The 19,307-nt window shown below is 45.6% G+C and overlaps 1 protein-coding gene across 1 annotated transcript in view; it reads left to right on the forward strand.

Moving 5' to 3' along the window:
• COL26A1 (collagen type XXVI alpha 1 chain) overlaps positions 1-19,307 on the forward strand; it is a gene marked incomplete at its 5' end in the record, with an annotated part of 154,353 nt that overhangs the window by 110,837 nt on the left and 24,209 nt on the right. The window contains 3 exons of the mRNA XM_019471032.1: positions 2,497-2,558; positions 15,229-15,382; positions 18,677-18,721. Coding sequence (XP_019326577.1) covers positions 2,497-2,558; positions 15,229-15,382; positions 18,677-18,721 — 261 coding nt within the window. The remainder of the gene's footprint in view (positions 1-2,496; positions 2,559-15,228; positions 15,383-18,676; positions 18,722-19,307) is intronic.

Raw genomic sequence — 19,307 nt, forward strand, 5'->3', positions numbered from 1 at the left:
TTTCTATATGTTTCAGCGGACGTCACTGACATGAAGATGATATTAGTACAAATCTCACCATGCAGTGGCACTGCTGTTTCCTCCCCCCATCTGTCATTTTGTTCATTTAAATCTAACCTTGTGCTGCAAACACACGAGAGGGCTCTTTGAGACACTCTTCAAGAGCAGAGAGGGCTGCTGGACTGGTGCTGTTGGTACATTCTGTCCGGCAGAGACGATCAGACTATCCTCCCCCCCGGGAGCTGGTTGATTCACCCCTGTGCAGAGGGGTAGTACAAGCCCTTTTTTATGAGCTGAGCTCTCCAAAAATAGCTTAAATGATCAATCCAACTCAAATTATGCACAGAGATGGTTTTCAGACAGTTCAAGTCAGTCTCTCTAAACCTATGGGAGTTATTAATATGTGCAAGCCAGCAGAAGGGAGAATAGGACTCCATATTTTATTTGCTCTGTAACACATCTGGTACGCCTTTTGGCTCTTGGGAGCACTGGATTTATTCAGTCTTATCTTTCTATGGGGATGAGCAAGATCAAAAGCATGAAGCCGGTTACATGCAGAATGTAATTCCCTATTTTACACACCACAAGCAGATCCAGACCAAACAAGACTCACCCATTTCCTTCCCTGTGGGACAACGCGCTTATGGCACTTGCGTATTCATGGGCCAAGTCAAGCCAAAAAATATTGCCCAAGATCTATTGCAGAGAATAAAAATAAACAAATATTATTTCCTGTTGGGTGAAAGAAAGTCCATGTCAGTATTGACCAGGAAATCCCTCAATCTAAGTGTTTCTGAACCATCAGATGCTTTGTCTGCAAAATGTTGGGTATTGTGAGGTGGAAGCTCTATGTCTAGCTCCTTTGAGAAGCTATGCAGCTCCTCATAGATAGTCAATGAGAGAATTTTTTTGGAAGGTTTATGCAGTGGATGATTGGTTGCTGTTAACACTCAAGCAATCTTCTTGGGCTGTAAATCACTAACGTGGAACAGCCAAGCTTCCTGGCCCTCTGAGCCATGCGCTAAAATCTTTGCATGGCTGAGAGCCATCAGTACATACCATGTGCTTCATAAAACTGGAAAGTGTTTGTGGATGAAGATTGGAGAGATTCCTTGGGGCTCCTTGTGCAAAAGGGGACAAAGCTTCTTAGGGGGGACAGCTGAGTCCCAGGTGTCGGGGTGATGTTTAGTCAGGCCAAAACCCACATTCACCCATTTGTCCCCATAGGTAGGCACTGGGTTTACTCAACATCCCCTGCATCAGTACAACCTCAGCCTGAGCTGCACATGGATGGTCTACTAAGGAGCTCAAGAATCACAGGTCAAGCCTCCCCAGCCCTACGGAAATACCAGGATTAAATACTTCTGTGGCCAGTCAATGAAAACTGGCTCTGGCCCTTAAGGAGCCCAGAAACGCAGAGAGATGTATTTGTCCTCTGTGGGACATGAGATGGCAGTGATTCATCACCTGAATATGGATGGTTTATTCTCTGAAATACTTCATGCTGCAAGTCGTTTTCCCTTTTTAAAAACTGCTGCGCTTCAGAAGTCATGGTAGGTGAGTGATCCAGTCTGGAAAGCTTCTCAGAGAGCTGGGAATGGGCAGTTCAACACTGCTGCAAAGCGCTGGGGAAGTGCCTTGTTGACTGTCTCTGTTCAGGGCTTTATCCTCCTTTGCTCACTTTAAAATTGCTGAAATGAAAACAGAGGCAAAGCAGCAGACCTTCTGTTGACGTAAGTGATGTCCCTTGTATCAAGCAATGATTTTAAACTGCACTCAGAGCCCATTGTGTTAATGTTTGTTCTTGCTAAGGCATCCTGTCAAGACCCTTTTGGTGGTTGCTACCTATCTGTTGCTTCTATGCAGCGAAGTGAGATGGAAACCACTTCATGCTGCAGCTCCGGTCTGCATCAACCCTGGGGTCTGTCTTGGATTTTCGTGCTGTCAGACAGATGATTTATTGTGGAAGTGGTAACAGGGCCTGGGAGTCCAGGAATGGAGCAGGATTCCACAGAGATGGGCATTTTGTATGTTCATTGATTTTCTCGGTATTCGACCAGGACCTAGTATAGGAAAGGGTATAGCACAGAGCTAAATGGAAGTAGTGGTTGTGTGGCCTGAAGTCCTGTGAGGTGGCAGCACGTGCCACACCACCTTGCACCACTGGCAGAACAAGTGTCTCTGCTGGTGACAACAGGTCATGCTGGTTGGCACCATGAAAAGTCTTACAACTAATTTTTTCTTCACCTACCTTCTACCTATTGGGAACTTGGTTTCACACTCTGCCCCACTAAACAAGCCCAAACAAGGCTCCTGTGGCTGTGACTGTTTACCTGTGCAATGGGTTTGAATACTTATTTTCCCCCCATAACTGATCTTGAGTCACTTTTCTGTGTGTCTTGGATCAAAAAAGGATCAGCGTCTGCAGGCTGAAAGCCGTGGATTAAAATGCAAAGTATGTAGAAATTTTACATCATTTTGTTTTGTTCTTTCTAGAATGCATGAACTGCACGAGACTAGCGGATATGACCGAGAGGCTAAACACACTTGAGGCCAAGGTAAGGACCTGCCTTTATTCTTCTGTTTAGCAAAAATTTCCAAGAGTTGCTGCTGAAAAAGATGTTGAGTTGGCAGCCCTGGAGAGATCAGGTGTCTGTTCTTCTGTCTACAGCGAGGAACACGCTGTGGTGGTGGTCCTGCCCCAGGGAACGAGGGCAGCGTTGCTGTGCACGTGGGCATCGCTCACCTCTGGCCTGGCTCCTTCTGCTTCCTGCACATCCTCTTCAGCTTCGCTCTGCCACACAGCTGCATCTCTGTCTCCCTTCTTCCCTGCTGTCACAAATGTGCAGCTGCTAATAAATAATAAATAGCTCATTGCTCTCGTCTGGAACACGTTGGCTCAGGCTTTGCTCCAGAAACAGAGGGCAGACGGAGCTGTGTGAAAAATCTCTTGCCTTCAGCTGGTTGATAATGTGGGGATGTAAAGCAGTGATTCCCCTGGCTCAGGAAAGAAGCAGACTCCCAATTCTGGTCTCTCTCACTAAAAATGCCTTGTAGAAACCTTACCAATGTAGAGCGCAAAACAGAGTAGTAACGGTACATAGGTTTTTCTAAGAATAGTTGTTCATTAGCCTGCTCTTCAAGTGCTATCCAGTCTTGCTTTTTTATCCCTTTTCTGAAAGATGGGAGGGTTTCGTGCGTGGTTTAGTGGAGACAAATGTTAAGGGGAGACCTACACGTTGTGGGGGGTTTTTTCTGCAAATTGTCTTAATTTCTACCTACTGGGATTCAGATAAATTGTTCCAGTCTAGCAACAAAACAGCTGAATCAGTCTGTCCGCTTTGAGCTCTGGTCCCCCCTGTGACAGCCCAATCCTGGCTGTTAGATATGGTGCTTTGGTCCCTTTAAGGCATTGTGCTGCTGTTATTATTCATTAACTGCTGGTTATCAATGACATAAAAGAATTTGGGGAGAAACCTTTGTGGAGGGGGGTGGTGGATGCGTGGTGTTTTTGAGGCTAGTGCATGATATTATGGTAATTTGGGAATTGTCTGTGCTGAAATGGAGTGAGCAATGTTGTCTGGAACTTCCTCAAAGCCTTCACAGTTGTATTTCACTTACAGGAAAATGAAGGGGTGGGGGGAATGAAATTCTGGGGAGCAGAATTGTTCGAGTGAAAACAACTGTTGTAGTGCAAAGGACAAAGATGAGCTGGATTGTTTTTCCAAGCAGCGGGACCTGGCAGGTGGGTGTTCTTTGGCAGCGAGGAGCTGGAGGCGTTTGGAGAGGAGAGAGGGGCTGGTGACTGACCTCTGCGTGTGCAGTCCCGAATCCAAGTAAGACATGGGACCAGCCTCAGAGAGACGTAAATCAGCCCTCCCATGCTCATCCTGTAGCCAGCTGTACCTTCCTTTGCTTTCCAGGGCTTTCTGTATTTGGCTCACTGGGAAATGATAACCAAAGACTGTCCTGACATCAGAGCATCAGTGCTCTGCTGGCTTGTGCTGCTCAGCACTTGTGTCGGGTAACAAAGCGTAAGAGGCTAATGGCAACCTCAGCCGGGGCCCCGGCAGGACTTCATGGAAGAGGAAGGAAGTCCTACCTACCCAAATCCCCTCGAGAAGTCTTAGCCCAAGAGTGAAACTGCACCCAGGTCAGTGGGTTTGTCTTACAGATATGAAGCTGGTTTAAACTGGGTGACACTCCCATCACCTGAAAGTAATCTGCTCTCTGGTGTTGGCACCAACTGCCAGATGCCCACAGTATTTGGGAAGTGCTGCCTGCTTGCCTACTGCATGGGAGCTCTAGTGAAGGCAGGAGCCTGTTGTCTCCTACTCTAACCTAGGATACTTGTGCAGGGACTGGCATTTGTCTCCTGACTGGCAAACCTGACGTGCTGTCCTTAGGAAATGCTTCCTATGTTGGCAGCCATATGGCTGCAACCTGCTCTGTGTTCAGGAGGGAGCACTGAGTCACCATCAACAAACACAGTGTTGATGGCTGGAGACTTCGTAGTCTTGTAGACCTTCTGACATGAGGAACAGTGAGGCGAATGCCTGCAAAGTTCAGTGCCAAGATGTAGCTAGCCAGATCCTGGAGATGATACCTGAAGGATTTTGGTACTGCCTCAGTCCCAGCCATAGCCAAGACCACACCACCTCCTCTCTGCCTTCTTGGGAGTGGGGCTTTGGGTAACTTGATTCTTTTCAGCTCTTGATCTTGGGTGTAGTGCATCATGTCTCTGTTTTAGTGCTGCAGTGAGGCAGTTTGTGTTGTTGCTGTGATGGCTTTCCTTCTGTCTTTACTATGCTCCCACAGAGACCCAAGTTGGGAGCAAAGCTCATCAAAGGGTTTACTTTTACAGAGGGAAATGAGTTATTTCTTTCTATTGTGAAGTACTAAAGCCCATATCTCTGCAAGGGTGCCTTCTGCAGCACAGCCCAGCAATGTCATTATCAATCTTTTGGATTCCACTTTGTTTGAAAAGCTGTGGGTGCTGTGCAAAAATTGATTGTAGCAATTAAATGGAGAGTGAAGCAACATTACCCGAATGCTGGTGCTGTTCACAAGAGAAATATGCTGATTCACCCTTTTTTCAAGGTTAATTTAAGTTCAGTTTGATCTATGTAGCAATGTCATGACCTCAGTTGTTGTTATTCAGTAACAGCTAGCACCATTAAAAGGTGCTTGAATTTGTTTAGTATTGTCTGTATTCCTGTTCTGGATTTTGGAGAAAGATTTCTATTTTGCCGGATGATCGGGATGTGAAGTTGTCTCTGAGCTCTCCAAACTGTCGTCTTGTAATGTCTTATTTCACCACAACAACAGCCTGAAGCTGGTCGGAGGAAGACAGGAGTCATGGGATGGGCACACACATCCCTTACCAGTGTTGGTGACTGATCCCCCCCTGATTTTTGCTGTCTTGTTCTGCAGAGGCAGATGTGGAAGTTCATCCTTCCTATGAGCAGAGATGGATTTTCCTGCCACAGTCCTGCTCCTTCTGGAGACAGCTGAAGTTGAGGAGCTTTGCTGCTTTTGCTCTTTTGAATTTCAGCCCAGCATGACCATGGTGAGCTCAGGGAATGGCAATGGGTAAGATCAGCCAGCTCAGCATAGCCAGCCAGCTTCAAGCAGGTCAGGCCATTGGCACCTGCTGTAAGGGCTTTTGAGGCATGTGGAGCCTGTGTAGACTTGTTACAAGTACTGCAAGGTCCAATGGTGAGAGCAAACGTGTGGAAAGCTACCTCTGAAGGCACTGTGGACCTGGGCAGATTGGTGCTGGGTGAGAAGTTTTGCTTTAGTAGAGTAGGTTAGAGACAAGCAAAAAACAGTCTTCCTCACACCTCTGCAATGGGGACAAGGAGCCAAAACCCTTTCTTGGTTATGGCCAAGGATATGTAAAGTGCATGTTTGTCCTCCAGTGGCTGTGAAAGGCAAGTTAAGGAAACTTAAACTCAGTCATGGAAGAAGATGATACAAGACTCTGGTTTCTTCTTTCTCCACTCTTCTTCTACAGGCTTTTATAGCTGTCCCCCTGAAAAACGGGGATATAACCAGGAATGGTCTCATCTTTCTTATTACAAGGATGAGTTGGTTTATCCAACTTGTAAGATCAGTGTCCAAATGAGGTAATAAAAGTAACCCTCTGATTTTTGTAATATGAGAGTTGGATCAGAAAGCAAGAAGCAAGAATAAACACAGAGCAAATGGAATGAAGAATGACTCATTAGGGACTGGTGCTTATATAGCCCTTGGGGAGGAGAGAGACTCTGAGACATGGCTGAACTGTGCAGCAGAACAAACTCTTCATGTGTCTTATGCTTTCCTTAACGCTGCTCTAGGTTGTCCTTGTGGCTGTAAGAGATGTTTCTGCAGGAGAGGAGATGAAGGGAGATGGAATCAGGTTCCATCCTCGTCTCCCCTGTTTCGAATTACCCTGTCATCTCCCAAGGATGGAGTTGGCCTGTTCTATTTGCTTGATACCAGACCCATTTGGGTGCCAGAGATTTGAAAGCTTGATTGATGGTGTTGAGCTTGAAATGTACAGGCCATGGGAATCTACATCAGGGAGGATGGTGTTGAGCCTGGGGTCAAGGACAAGAAAGTGTGCAGGCCAGAAGAAAACTACCCCCTCCCCAAGCCCCAACATACCAAACCATACTTCTCTCCCATGACATCTTACTTGACATCACTACAGCACCCCCTGACCCTGCGGGGAGGCTCATTGGTGGGAGGGCAGAATGAACCCTGCTTTTATTTCATATGAAAGGTTTCTCCTTAGGCCAGCATGGCTTCTTAGTGGGAAGAGTGTACAGCCCTTCCTTTCTGAATTTCCTGAGCCTGACGCTGCCCTCCTGTGTTACAGGACTAAGCCCAGACAAACTCCACCAAAGCTCAAGGGAGCTGCAGTGTCAAGAGAGAGCTAGCAGGCAGTGCTAGCAGGAAAGCAGGCAGCTGCATAAAAATTTCTGCTCATTTTGTTCGCCCAGTTTCTTTTAATAAACTCCACCACAGAGCTATGGGCAGTGCTATATTAATCCCAGCTTTTGGTTGGAGCTTGAGTGCAGCATTTGATCTGAGTTGATATAACCCAGTCTTATCTCCTGACACTGCGTTTGAGAAGATCGTGGCATTTCGCTTACAGCTTTAATGCAGGGAGATAACGTTGCATATCTAGTGTCTGATTGATTCATTGTGTGATTGATAAATGACATGCATATTTTTCGCATGAAAACAGTCCTTGTAATGTGATTCTCCATGCAGAAGATTCTGAAAGGTTTTAAAGAAAATCTTTGTACTGTGCACAGAGTTTGATCAATACATTGCTATTTATATGAAGTCACCCCATTTATTTAGAACGGATTACCTCACAACACCTTCACTACCCTGTGTCTTTTGATTATGAAGGACCATTACTTGGAGTTTTAATGTAATCATAGTATGAAATGTTTCTGTATCTCTCCCTTCTTCCAAGCAGCTACATGAAATACTGGCAGCTGTCTGGGATGTTTTATGGGGTTTGTCTTTTCTTTCTCCGATAGACAATAAAACAATTTTCTGCTGTAGTGGAGAAATATTTGGAAAATAGAAAATGTTTCAAGGTACAGTGACATGGCCGAGAGATTGGGAGGGAAACCCCAGTTGCTTGGCTGTGAGGCTGCTGCTGGTCCTATAGAGAGTGGACATTAGTGGTTGCTTGACATTTCAAGGACTTTCATGGATTTTCCATGTTGCGTATGTGATTGCGACTAGCAGTTATTTATTTTCTTTCTGTTCCGAACAGGAAGGTGGCTTACCTAATCTCTAAGGTTTCCTAATGACCTTGTGCAGAATCTGCTTCTCCAGCTCCAGTAATGCATTGAATTTCAGGAGTATTTGGGCTATTTCACAGGTAGCTGTATAATAACCATCTGGTTTCTAGTAGCAGTAACAAACTTAAATCAATCCCTGTAAAATTTTTGATTTAATGCTGAGTTTCTGTAGGTCTGTTAACGTAACATGTCCCTAAGAATAAAATGTAGCTTCCTAACTGATTTTTACAAGGGGGAACCATGAACCAAAACTGGGTGGGCAAACCAAATTTTATATCAATGTTCATATCTGAACTTTGCATCTGTCTCATTGGCCTCATTCTCTAGTCAGCAATAATCATGCTTATGGTTAGGACACTTGAGGCAGTTTGGGTGTCTCATTTGGGCACGCTTCCGTCTTTCAGAATGACAGTTAAATTCCTTTTCGTTCTCAAGTCTAGTAATTGTTGGATCTTATTTCTTATCACTGTTGGATTGAAGGAGCAATCTGTCCCCTAAGACTGTTCCATGTGTTTGGCAAATGCTGTAAATCATTCGCCAGAACCACAAAAAGGCTTTAAAGACCTCCTCCTCTACCATCCCTTCCCACAAAGTCGTTTAGTTACAAGTTTGGCATTTTTAGTCAAATAGTTTTAATATTTTCATAAAATAACTTTGAAAAATTCTGTTTTCCTATGACATGCAACTTAATTTGCCAAGCAAATCCTATGTCTGCATTAGGAAATGCTTGTGGTGTGTTTAATACCTGGGAACATTGTTTACAAGCTTTGTTTTTTAAGAGAAATACTTTTGTGGACAAAAAGTAGGTTTCGGCAAGGGAGGTATGTGAGGAGCCTAAAGGATGTAAGTGCTCAGATCCTTTGGTAATCCCACGCCCAAACATGCAAACTTCCACTTGATTCTCAATCAGAAATTCTAGTGGAGCTTCACAAGGAAAGTATGATCGTAAGAGAAAAATGATTTTGGGTCCTTTTTTTCAGCTTGCACCAAGGCGAGCCAGGAAAGGACCAAGCCCCTTATCTTTTCCAGTTGTGCTGCTCTCTTCTTGCAGCTTTTCATTTAGAGTCTAGTGGAGGAGGAGAGCACGCAAGGCATCTCAGCCTGTTTGAGCTAGCTGATGTGAATCTCTCAGCCAGAGTTGAGGGCTCCTCACCTGGTGAGAAGCAGAGAGCTGATCTCAAAGCCATTGCTGAGAACAGATGTTACTTTGTCAAGACTGAGTTCATCTCAGGCTGGCCTGGCTCCGTATCCGTAGCACTGCTACATCCACAGCAGGTGACAAGCAATAAATTGGGCAGAGAGGAATGATGTGATTTTGAGGGTGGAAGGTTATAGCTCCGATGTATTTTTATCAGGTGTTTTAAAGGAATGGCGGGGAATCTGATTTCACTCTGAGCTCCTTTGTGTCCTTTACTCTGCAATGAGCTCTTCGCACGGCATTGAAGGATTGCTGGATCCTTTCCACATCTAGCTTCTTCCCCTGGCTCTAACACTTCGGGGTGCCAGTGATGGCAGGCTGCATGGGCTCACAGCAGCAGAGGTAAATCTCCAATGTGTAGCAATATCAGAGAAGCTCCCCAGGTGCCTCAGAGGGCAGTGACCCAGTAAGACCACTGCCAGTCCTTCCCTCACTGCTGCTCTCTCAAGCAAAGCCTTGATGGTCTGATGGTCTGCTGAAGATTGCCTGCGTTTCATCTAGACTAGTAGGCTAGCCTGTGCTTTTGTGTCTGCTCTGATTCCCCCCCAGAAGATACCTGCTGATGAAACAGTCACTTTTTGCATCCTCTTTTTTGGAAATCCTGTAAAACTGTACAAAACCCCAAATACCTTTGCAGAAAGAGCATGAACTGCGCTACCTGTGGATTGGCAGAAGCCTTTGGTTCACATTTCTGTCTTCCATGCAATAGCTGATGACATAAACCTTACCTTTTGGTCTACACTGGGTCGCTACAATGACATCAGCTATTGCTCCCCACATAATTTATCAATATAACAAAAACTCCTCCATGCGCTAATTATCTTGTCCCCTTTGGCCAAAGCCTCTAGGATGTAATAAGGATGAAGTCACCCAGGTTCTTTCTGAGCACCTGGTTCATCAGATTTCAGTGGACGCTTACTGAATGTCTTTTGGCTTTTGAAACCAAGCAATTGCGTCTGTGTTGGAGCCTTGCGTTCACACGTTTCGTATGGCTGCAAGAGAGATACCGTTCTGCATCAGATTTTGTAAAACTCCCTGTTTAGCTCTGTGTCTTGATGAATGATTAAAAAACTCTTCTATTTTGCCAAATAATTTGCTATAAAGAAAGATTTGTCCAACAAGTTATGCAATTACCATTATTAATCAGCTTGCATCTTTACAAGATCAAGGGAATCTTATTTTACACTGGAATTTTTAGTTGATGGGCTGGATTCATGCAGTTTCTTTCCCTCCTCTTTAGAGAGGGATGGAGGGGAGTTAATTCTGCCAGTGCTTCAAGAGACCAAATATCCCCTGTTTATTAATTAATAATATCCATCTGGATTATGTCAAATGATTCCCTCTGCATTTCCATGGATTTTTATCCAAAGAAAAAGCATTCTGAGCCCTGTTGTATCAATTTTGAAATCTTTGGAAGCCCGGCTGTTCTTTCCTTGTTTCTAGCACCTACTAGTTACAGGACATCAGGAATGCAAGCGGAGGACGGATGATGGGAGGAGGCTGTGTTTGTGAAATCTTCTTTTGATGTGTGGGAACAACCAAAATAAGGTTCTTGAAAGCCACTACAAGCCAAAAAATGCAAGCGGAACGGATGATGGGAGGAGGCTGTGTTTGTGAAATCTTCTTTTGATGTGTGGGAACAACCAAAATATGAAAGCCACTACAAGCCAAAAAAAGTCCTCTGACACTGAACATCTCAAGTCTCAAGAAACCTTCCTCCCATTTCCATTGTCCCTGGCCTGAGCTTTTGATCTGACGCAAGAAATGTGGTATGTGTCTGAAGTTTAGAAAGTTTATGCTGGCAAATACAAAAGGGGGAGGTGGGTTGAGTAAGCATGCAAGCGGAGGACGGATGATGGGAGGAGGCTGTGTTTGTGAAATCTTCTTTTGATGTGTGGGAACAACCAAAATAAGGTTCTTGAAAGCCACTACAAGCCAAAAAAAGTCCTCTGACACTGAACATCTCAAGAAGATGAAAACCTTCCTCCCATTTCCATTGTCCCTGGCCTGAGCTTTTGATCTGACGCAAGAAATGTGGTATGTGTCTGAAGTTTAGAAAGTTTATGCTGGCAAATACAAAAGGGGGAGGTGGGTTGAGTAAGCTGGGACTGAGCTTCAGGCACATAACACTAATGTCCCTTCTGAGGGCCCTACGCGTGAGCGGGCCCCACAGTGAGTAGCCAGGCTTTGAGGCATGGAGGAAGAGCAAGCACCAGATCCTATACAGAGGTGAGCCTGGTGGCTCTGCGGGACTCGAAAGACCCAGGGGTGAGTTTTGCTGGCAATAACCTCTGGTGCTGGCCTGCGAGCTCCTTGGCCAGTGCAGTGCATCATCCCTCCTGCGTTCCCTTCGCGTTCACACGCCGTCTCCTACGTCGGGCCTGTCTCCTGCTGCGGTGTTGGCAGGAGACGCGACCCCATTTCAGTTCTTTCCAGCTTTCTGACCCAGTTCAGCTGCGTCTGAGAGGTGGGGTCTGGAAACCAGAGACAAGCTCTCGTGCCGGCGGGACCTCTGTTGCCAGAGGCTTCAGTTCAGCATGTCCATTTAGGCTCAGCTTTGACTTTTTGCTCCCATGCATGCAAAAAGACAAAAGCCCAAGTGTTCTGCAGAGTTGAGGCCATCCTTCACCTTGTGCAATGCAGCGCAACCTGGGGAGGAAAGGCCTTCGTGTCTTCTGCAGGGATCTGCCCTCCTGGCACCACAGGCAGCAACCATAGCTGCCCTTCAGCTGGTTCTCTGTGCCTGCTCTGGTTGGTTGGGTAACTAACATTACCCATGGCATCAAGACATATTTCATTTATATGGCGGCATTAGGATGTTTTCTGCCTCCATTCTTCATGGAGGCATAACTTTTGCATTGGAAGTGGTAATAGCAAGAGAGGTGGGCACTTCTTGCAATGAGGATTTCCAATCAAAACCACACGTTCTTCTTCATTTGGTGTTATCCCTCTCTCTATCTCGACCTTATTGACTAGAAAATACCAAGACTTTAATACTGAGACTTTAATACATTGCACATTTTGCTAATTTGCTTTCTGGCTGTGAGCCTCTGTGGTATCATTTTCCAGCAGTTTACTCAGAGGGCTAGAAACTTTCTTTTTTTGTTTAATGAAAGTGGGAATTCTCCTCGAGTCCCTTGACTACAGCAATGGCAGCCTTAAGAAAAACAGAACGTGACAGAAAATAGATGAATGGCTCCAATGCTATTGCAATAATGCGTAAGGACCCCGTTTGTGCTGTGCTGTGCTAGCTCATGAGAGGACATTCCTTGTTGAAAAAACTGTGTATAGTTTGAGCTTTTGAATGTGACTAAATCCCTCGTGCGTTTCCTTCTTTAGTTTGGCTCTGTGGATCTCCTCTCTTCTTTCTACTTTATTTCTTTTGGGCACTTCTTCAGTCCTAATCATAAAAACTAGAATTTCTCAGCAATTTCAAGGCGGGAGACTTCCTGACCTCTATCATTTTGTGCCCAGGGAAAATAAACTTGTTACTATGGTTTGAGCCTTAATGACTGCTAAGTATATATAGTCAATTTGTAAAAGAGCATACTGGATTATTCTGTGCATGCCTTTAAATCTTTTACAGCATTTATCAGCAGAGCGCTCATTTAAAACATGTTGTTTTAATGAAAAGGATACCGTTGCCACTGTTTTGTGTTGATTATGTGGTAACATATTTTTATTATCACCCATAAAAATTATTTGGAGCTGTTCCACTCCAGATGCAACCTTCGGCAGAGCTGTGCTAGTGCCGCTCGTGCCGCCCAGGAGGGCCCCGGACCCCTGCAGTTTGCTGGTCTCTGACCATTGCTGCTATTGATTTAATATCACCTCTTCCCACAGCACTGCTGGGCTGCGGCAAAATACCGTCCAAGACAGCCCTTGTCGGTCCCTTCCTCACAGCAGGAGAATCCTAACCCTGCCCTGGCTGTAGCCCCTCTAATTTGCCACCTCCAGGATTAGCTTTGCCTCTGTTGCTGAGTACACTTTAGCAACATCCAGGTGTTTTGCTGGGGAAGTAAGAGGGTAATATAGTAGTATAAAGCGATTCAGAAAAGGTCTTCAATGCACACTTGAGTCCCGTGTCAGTGGGAATTAAGCACGATTATGGTAAGGCACGTGCTTAAGTGTTTGTTGAACTGATAGCATATTCCCTTGAAAGTCTGACAAATAAATCACTGGGCAGAAGCACAGAAGTGCGGGAGACAGACTGAACCGATTCCTTCCTTGCCTGGCGTCAGAGAAGCCTGTTGAATAAAAGCATTGTGACCTGGTTCCCTTTTGCTTTCTTATTACTCAGAAAGCAAGACTGTGGATCCATGAATAAAGATCCTTGCAATAAAGGAAGAATTTTGCTTGTTTGCAACAGCTGAGGTTCAGTTCCCTTGCACTTAACCTAGCTCCCAGTTTAATTAGTTTCTGATTCACCCCTGTCAGGCCAGTGCATTCTGCAGGAAGTTCATCATTTCTGGCACTGCTGCAATACTGGCTCTCACCATGCCTTGCAATAAATAAGTGATAAACCTTGTAATAATTGCAAGTTAAAAACAAACAAGTGGAGCCAAGTCACTCTCATTTATAATTGCAGTGTGACTTCATTATGTAAAGACAACACAGCATGTAAAAGCTGAAACTTCTAGGGATTTAGTGGAAAGTTTGAGCCATATTCTCTTTTATTTCCCTTATCCCTGAATCAGTATTTGCTTAGGTGGTTTCCAAACAGGAAGAGACAGTGCTGTAATAAACCACAGTGTTGCACTCCTCAAACAAATTTCCCGTGTAGCTTTGTGCTTAGAAAGCAGACTTTGCTGGAGATGCTGGATGCTTGGATCAAAACTCTTAGTTCTGGAAACCTCAGCCCTGCTCCTGCCTTATGGGCATCCTGCGTCCATCCTAGGCAGGCAGCTTTGCCAGGGATCGATCCAGCTGCCAGGTGAGCGGCAGGGTTGCTGCTGCATCCCAGGCGTGGCTAATGCAGGGGCTGCCGACCCTTTGGCTGCCCCACTGGGAAAGTGGGTGTTGCCCCTGGCCTCTGTTTAGCTTCTCTCTAGCAATTGGGGTAAAATCCATTTGCAGCAGAGCACGTGGGCTTGGCACTCCAAGTCAGTGCTCCCAGTGGGTTTGTAATTGAAGGGGTAGTTGGGCTTTTTCAAAAGAAATCTGTAGACTACTTTGTTATGCCACCCTCGCTTAGTGGCTGGGAAGACAAGGGGGATGAAGCATTTAGATTAAAATAGATTTTTTTTTTTTTCTTAAAATCCTAATTTTGTGAAAACTTTAATTAAAAATGTTGATTATAAAGTGCAATGAATGTTACCCTGGGCTTCACTTTAATGGAGTTTGTCAGTGGGCAGAGTCCACCTGGGTCCTCCATCCCTCTACTTCTTGTGGGCGGTTAGGTTTTTTGCAGCCATGTTAAAGACTAACTTCCAGTTTCATACGGGCCACCAGTGGCCAGGGGAGCACAGCTTGATGAACAGTGGTCTAAATCACACAGGGAAAACGGGGTCATTTTGCCAAGGAGCTTATCTTGTAAATGGCCCAAAGAGCTCAGGGACACATATTGGGATGTGGATTTATTTGAAGGTAGTGTGTTTACAAGGTGTAGAAACAGTTGTGAGTTTTAATAATATCCTATTACTTCTAAGTAGAGCTCTTTGAGGAAATTGCCTACTTTTTTTTATTCACTCCAAAATTAAAGCACTTCAGCTCTTTAAAAGCTCCATATTCTCCATCTTCTTTAATTTGGTCAGCATTTGTACTTTGACTTGCAACCAAGACTTTTCCTGAGGCACCTCAGTTTGCTACCCTGGGCATCCCACAGCCCTTCACCTTGTACCAGCTTTCAGTAATTTCTGGCCTGATGACTCTGGATTTCAACACGTAACCTAGCAGTGAAAGCTCTGGTCCCTGGTTTCATGTCTCTCACCAAGGAGACAATCCCATGTGAGGCTGAGTCTCTCTGCAAGCAGTGAAGCCCTCTCCAAGGAGGGCATGTGCGGGACCCTCTTGCAACTTAACACAGCAGCTTGCTACACTAATTACTGCCACTGCCCAAAAAACCAATAGAGCTTTAACACCAAAAGCCTGCGGTCTGTGATGCAGAGTTATCCACAGCTCCTGCTGGCAAGGAGAGGAGCTTCAAGACCTCTCAGGATTGAGACCATGTATGAAACCATCCCGCTGACCTTGTTTGCCTTCCCTGTGTCCCCTGTCTAGATCCTTCTGCTCGAGGCTGCGGAGCGAAGCCCGCCGTTGGAAAACAACCTGCCAATCACTGGGACGACGGCCACGTGGTACGATGATTTGCTACCAGATGCCTTTCCCCTGCTAAATCCCGGGACTGTCCTGAGGAAAACAGTGGGATCTGTTGGTAAGCATAACCTGCTCTTCACCAAATCTCCTACCCTATGTACACGATTCTTGTAGGGTATCTAAAAAGAAGGCCGTATCAGTCTACTGTAGTATTGGAAGCTGCAGGGGAGAGGGGCTGGAGGGAAATGCTGGCAGCTCCTTCCCTCTGCCCTGTAAAGGAGAAGAGGGTTAAGATTTTCAGATGGACAATTCCTCTCTTTTTTTGTGGGCACGTTTGCTGCCATGTGTTTGATCCAGCAGGGAGCTGTCGATGGGAGTGGCCGCACTTGGGCTGTGTGGTGCTGCCTGATGAGCGCGGGGCAGGCAGCCTTGCTGGCATGAGTGGCTCCGTGTCTGCACTTTGCTTTGCACCCTCAGCAGGGACACCATAGCTTTGGTTTTTGCAAACGCTCGCTGTAAGATGGGATTGTGCTCAGCAGGAAAACCACCCTGCGGAGAGGCATTTTGAGAGCTTTCAGCCTCTGTTTTAGGGTCAGAATCAGCATTATTTAGCTCTAGAGCCAGGAATCCTTCAAACCAGGGGCTGTTCAGTCTAAGGGTTTAATGTTGTCTCGTGTCTCCCTCCCTGCTGAGTTGTGAACGCAGAGGTGGTCGCACGCCAACACCCATGCGGACTCATGGACAAGGAAGGAATTCAATCCTCTCCAATCCCACCTCAAACCATCCTTTTAGCTGCAGGGAGCTGGATGCAATTTCCTCAGGGCCCCTTCCCACTGCCTGTGCAGAACTGAGGATCACCCCTTCGCAAAGAGAGGGACTTTCAGCTTTTCTCTCTGTGACTCTGCATCTCCTTGAGTTAAGCCAGCGCAGGGCGGGCATGTTCCTGGAAGAAAGCAGCTAAGCTCAGAAACTAACATATTAAGCTCCATTTTGCCAGCCTTAGCGGCCTGTCACTAGCCTCGATTTCTGTTGGCACAAGCATCTACTAAGAGCTGAATTCTGGTCTCTGGAAATTTAGATTTCTGTTAACCTCAGTAGGGCCACTGTACCTGCCTGTGTGTTTCAGTGTACATGTTTTAAGTCCAAAGACTGTGGATTTTGAGGCCTGGATCGGTTGAAACATTCCTGAGGAAACTCCAGAGAGCCATCGGGATCATAGGGGGACAATTCATACTCACCTACTGAGCGCCGAATGCAGTATTTCCCCATCTGGGAGCGGTGTGGGGAGGTAGAGGACTGGCGTAGGGGTAGTTCTTTGTTTTATTAGGACAAAAAACTTTCCCATGAATAGCAACATCAGTTGCACTCTGCGTTATATTTTTTAAATTTGCCATAAACACAATGGGCTGTTTTATGATCCCTCTTGTGGCATGAAAAAAAAATACACTTATAAGAAAATCTCCCTCTGAGCCCACTTGGCTAGACAGATCCCCACGCATTGAATTTCCTTGACCTTGGCATTCTCATTTCAAGATCCCAGCTCTCTGCTTCCAAAGCCCTGTCAGTTGCTTTGCTTGCTCCCAGAACAGTTCTTTAGTTCTTTATCCTCTATAGGGCCTACTTTGCTTTTTTTTTCTTTTTTTTCTTTTTCTTTTTTTCTTTTCTTTTTTTTTTTTTCTTTTTTCCGGTCAGAGCAGTTTATTATGGCAGCCCTTCATGCAGCAGACTTGGAGCAACCAACAGAGGCCAGATGTCGTCCATGTTTATAATTTGACAGGATGCCACAACATGGAGGGAGGTTCGCTAACAATATGTTCTGCAAAGTATTTTCAGAACCACAGTGACGGCTGCCAGGAACTGAATTAAAGCAGTTTCCCCCAGTGTCCATTATATGCTCATTCTGCCTTCTCCATGTCATTTATTTTTGCTGTTGCAGTATCTCTGCACCTGCACTTCATTGTACTAAAGTTAATCCAGCAAAAGTACTGACGACTCTCCACTCTCTTCCACTCAAAGTCCTTTCCTCTCGGAGGCTCTGTACACATGATAATCTCCTCTTGCTCAGCAAGGAGCAGCAAATGCCACTCACCCAGGCAGTGATGCAAAACAGAACGGATCTCCTGTAGCACTTGCATTAGGCTGACTCCATGGTCCAGTATCAGCACCCTCCACCCCTGCAGTAAATCCAGGAGGTAGCTAGTGATCACCTCCAAAAAACAGGTCATGTTGTCTGAGCTTTACGTGAGTCTGTCTTGTCAGCCAGACTTCCAGGTTGTGCGCACAGCCAGCTGCATGTGTTACAGCCCTGCCTGCGTGCTACCAGGTGTAGTCCTTGCTCACTCTCACCCTATATTTTTCTAGCCTTGATTTATTTAACCTAGTGTGGAATAACAACTCTAGCATAATAACTGGGAATCAGGCATGCACTGGACCGTTTCAGGTCAGGACAGTGTCTTTCAGCAATTAGAAGTAATCAGCTAAGTTGCTTATTGACATGTGATGGCCTGCTCAAGCCCCCATCTGAGCTCTGTGGGCTTCAGACGCTTGCTTTGCTAAGGAGCTGTGGGGATGTTTCGTGGATCTGGGTCCACATTTGGCTTCCTTCCCCGCCTACCCCAGTTTCTATCTACAATTCAAAGCCAGCCAAAAAAACACACTGTGGATTTTGGTGAAATGTAGGGAATTTCACCCGGTTGGTTTAGGATGGTGGGGGGCTGCCCGTTTATGTATGATTTCAACACTGTACTGTGACTTGTTGCTCAAAGCTGGCCCCAGGTTCACTTACAGAGATTGCAGACCTCAAGAGATCTTTCAATAAATGTGATATTAGAGTAGGTGGAAGTCATACCTGAGCATCCTGTGTGGTTTGGGGTTGTGGAAAGCTAAGCCTCTGTCCCTCCCATCCCCTTCCCCAGAGTTTTTTGTGAAATATTGCCTACATTGCCCTGCTTCTAGTTTTTCAGCCAAAGCAAATCTAAATCCTAGCTTGCGTGTCACCAAGTTTCTCAGCTGGATGGACTAAGGGCAGAATGTTGGTGCCTAACACAAAGATGGTTGATACGGACTAGATGCTTTGAGTGGTCGGAGTGTTTCTGGATGACCTTATAGTTCTGGGTTGGCTGACACCTCTCCAGGCTGAAGTCCAGGAAAACTTGCTACTGTTTATTAGGGTAGTTATTTCTTCTGTGAGTGACAGGGCTGAGAATAGACAATCATTTAGAAGCAATCAGAGTTGTTGAGACAGCTGCACCGCTGGCCTTTCTGATCAGCTTGTTAATCAACAGGATACATTTTACTGAGTAGTAAGAAAATATATATACTCTGGCTGAGCCAGTTGGCAGCAAGAGAACTAATTTTTCATATCTTTTTCCTTTTTTTTTTTTTTTTTTTTAACCCTGACCATCTTAACTAGAGCCTAAAGGACACAGAGGTGCAGAGGAGCAGCTAATACCACAAGGTAAGTCAATGGTTTCTGCTGTTTCCTCTTTCAAAGCACAAAATGTTGCTATGCCCACTCCTGTACATGGTATGTCCCAAAAAGCAGAAGGGTCCTGTGGCCAGGAGTCTTCTGATTCGGAGCCTCACAGATACAGAGAGGCTGGGTTTCTTCTTTGGGTTTTGTCTGATCATGGGCTGCTCTGGTTAGAGAGGCGAAATGCCAGCTTTATCATCTTTGAGACATTCAGTTCCCCCAGCACACAAAGGACGGAAAGGTGCTGCCCGATGGAGAAGGCAGTTCACTGGAGGACACGTGGCTAGAGCGAGCAGGACATGTGCTGAATGATGGGAGAAAACACCAGTATTATGTTATTGGTATTGCCTGCCGGTACACCGAGAGCTGCTGGTGATGTTCTGGGCATCATTTTGCTAAGCTCCATACAAACAGAGAATACCCTGCTCCTGTGCAGAGAAAATCTTGGGGAAGGAAAGGGAACAGATGGTGTGTTGCAGGTTAATGACAGGGCCAGGAAGAAAATCCAGGTCTCTGCATGTCTGATTTGGTCTCCAGCAGTAGAATACTCACCCTCTGCCTTCCACCCCGT

Source organism: Aptenodytes forsteri, unplaced genomic scaffold (assembly GCF_000699145.1).
Source record: "Aptenodytes forsteri isolate BGI_AS27 unplaced genomic scaffold, ASM69914v1 Scaffold347, whole genome shotgun sequence".
Lineage (NCBI taxonomy): Eukaryota > Metazoa > Chordata > Aves > Sphenisciformes > Spheniscidae > Aptenodytes > Aptenodytes forsteri.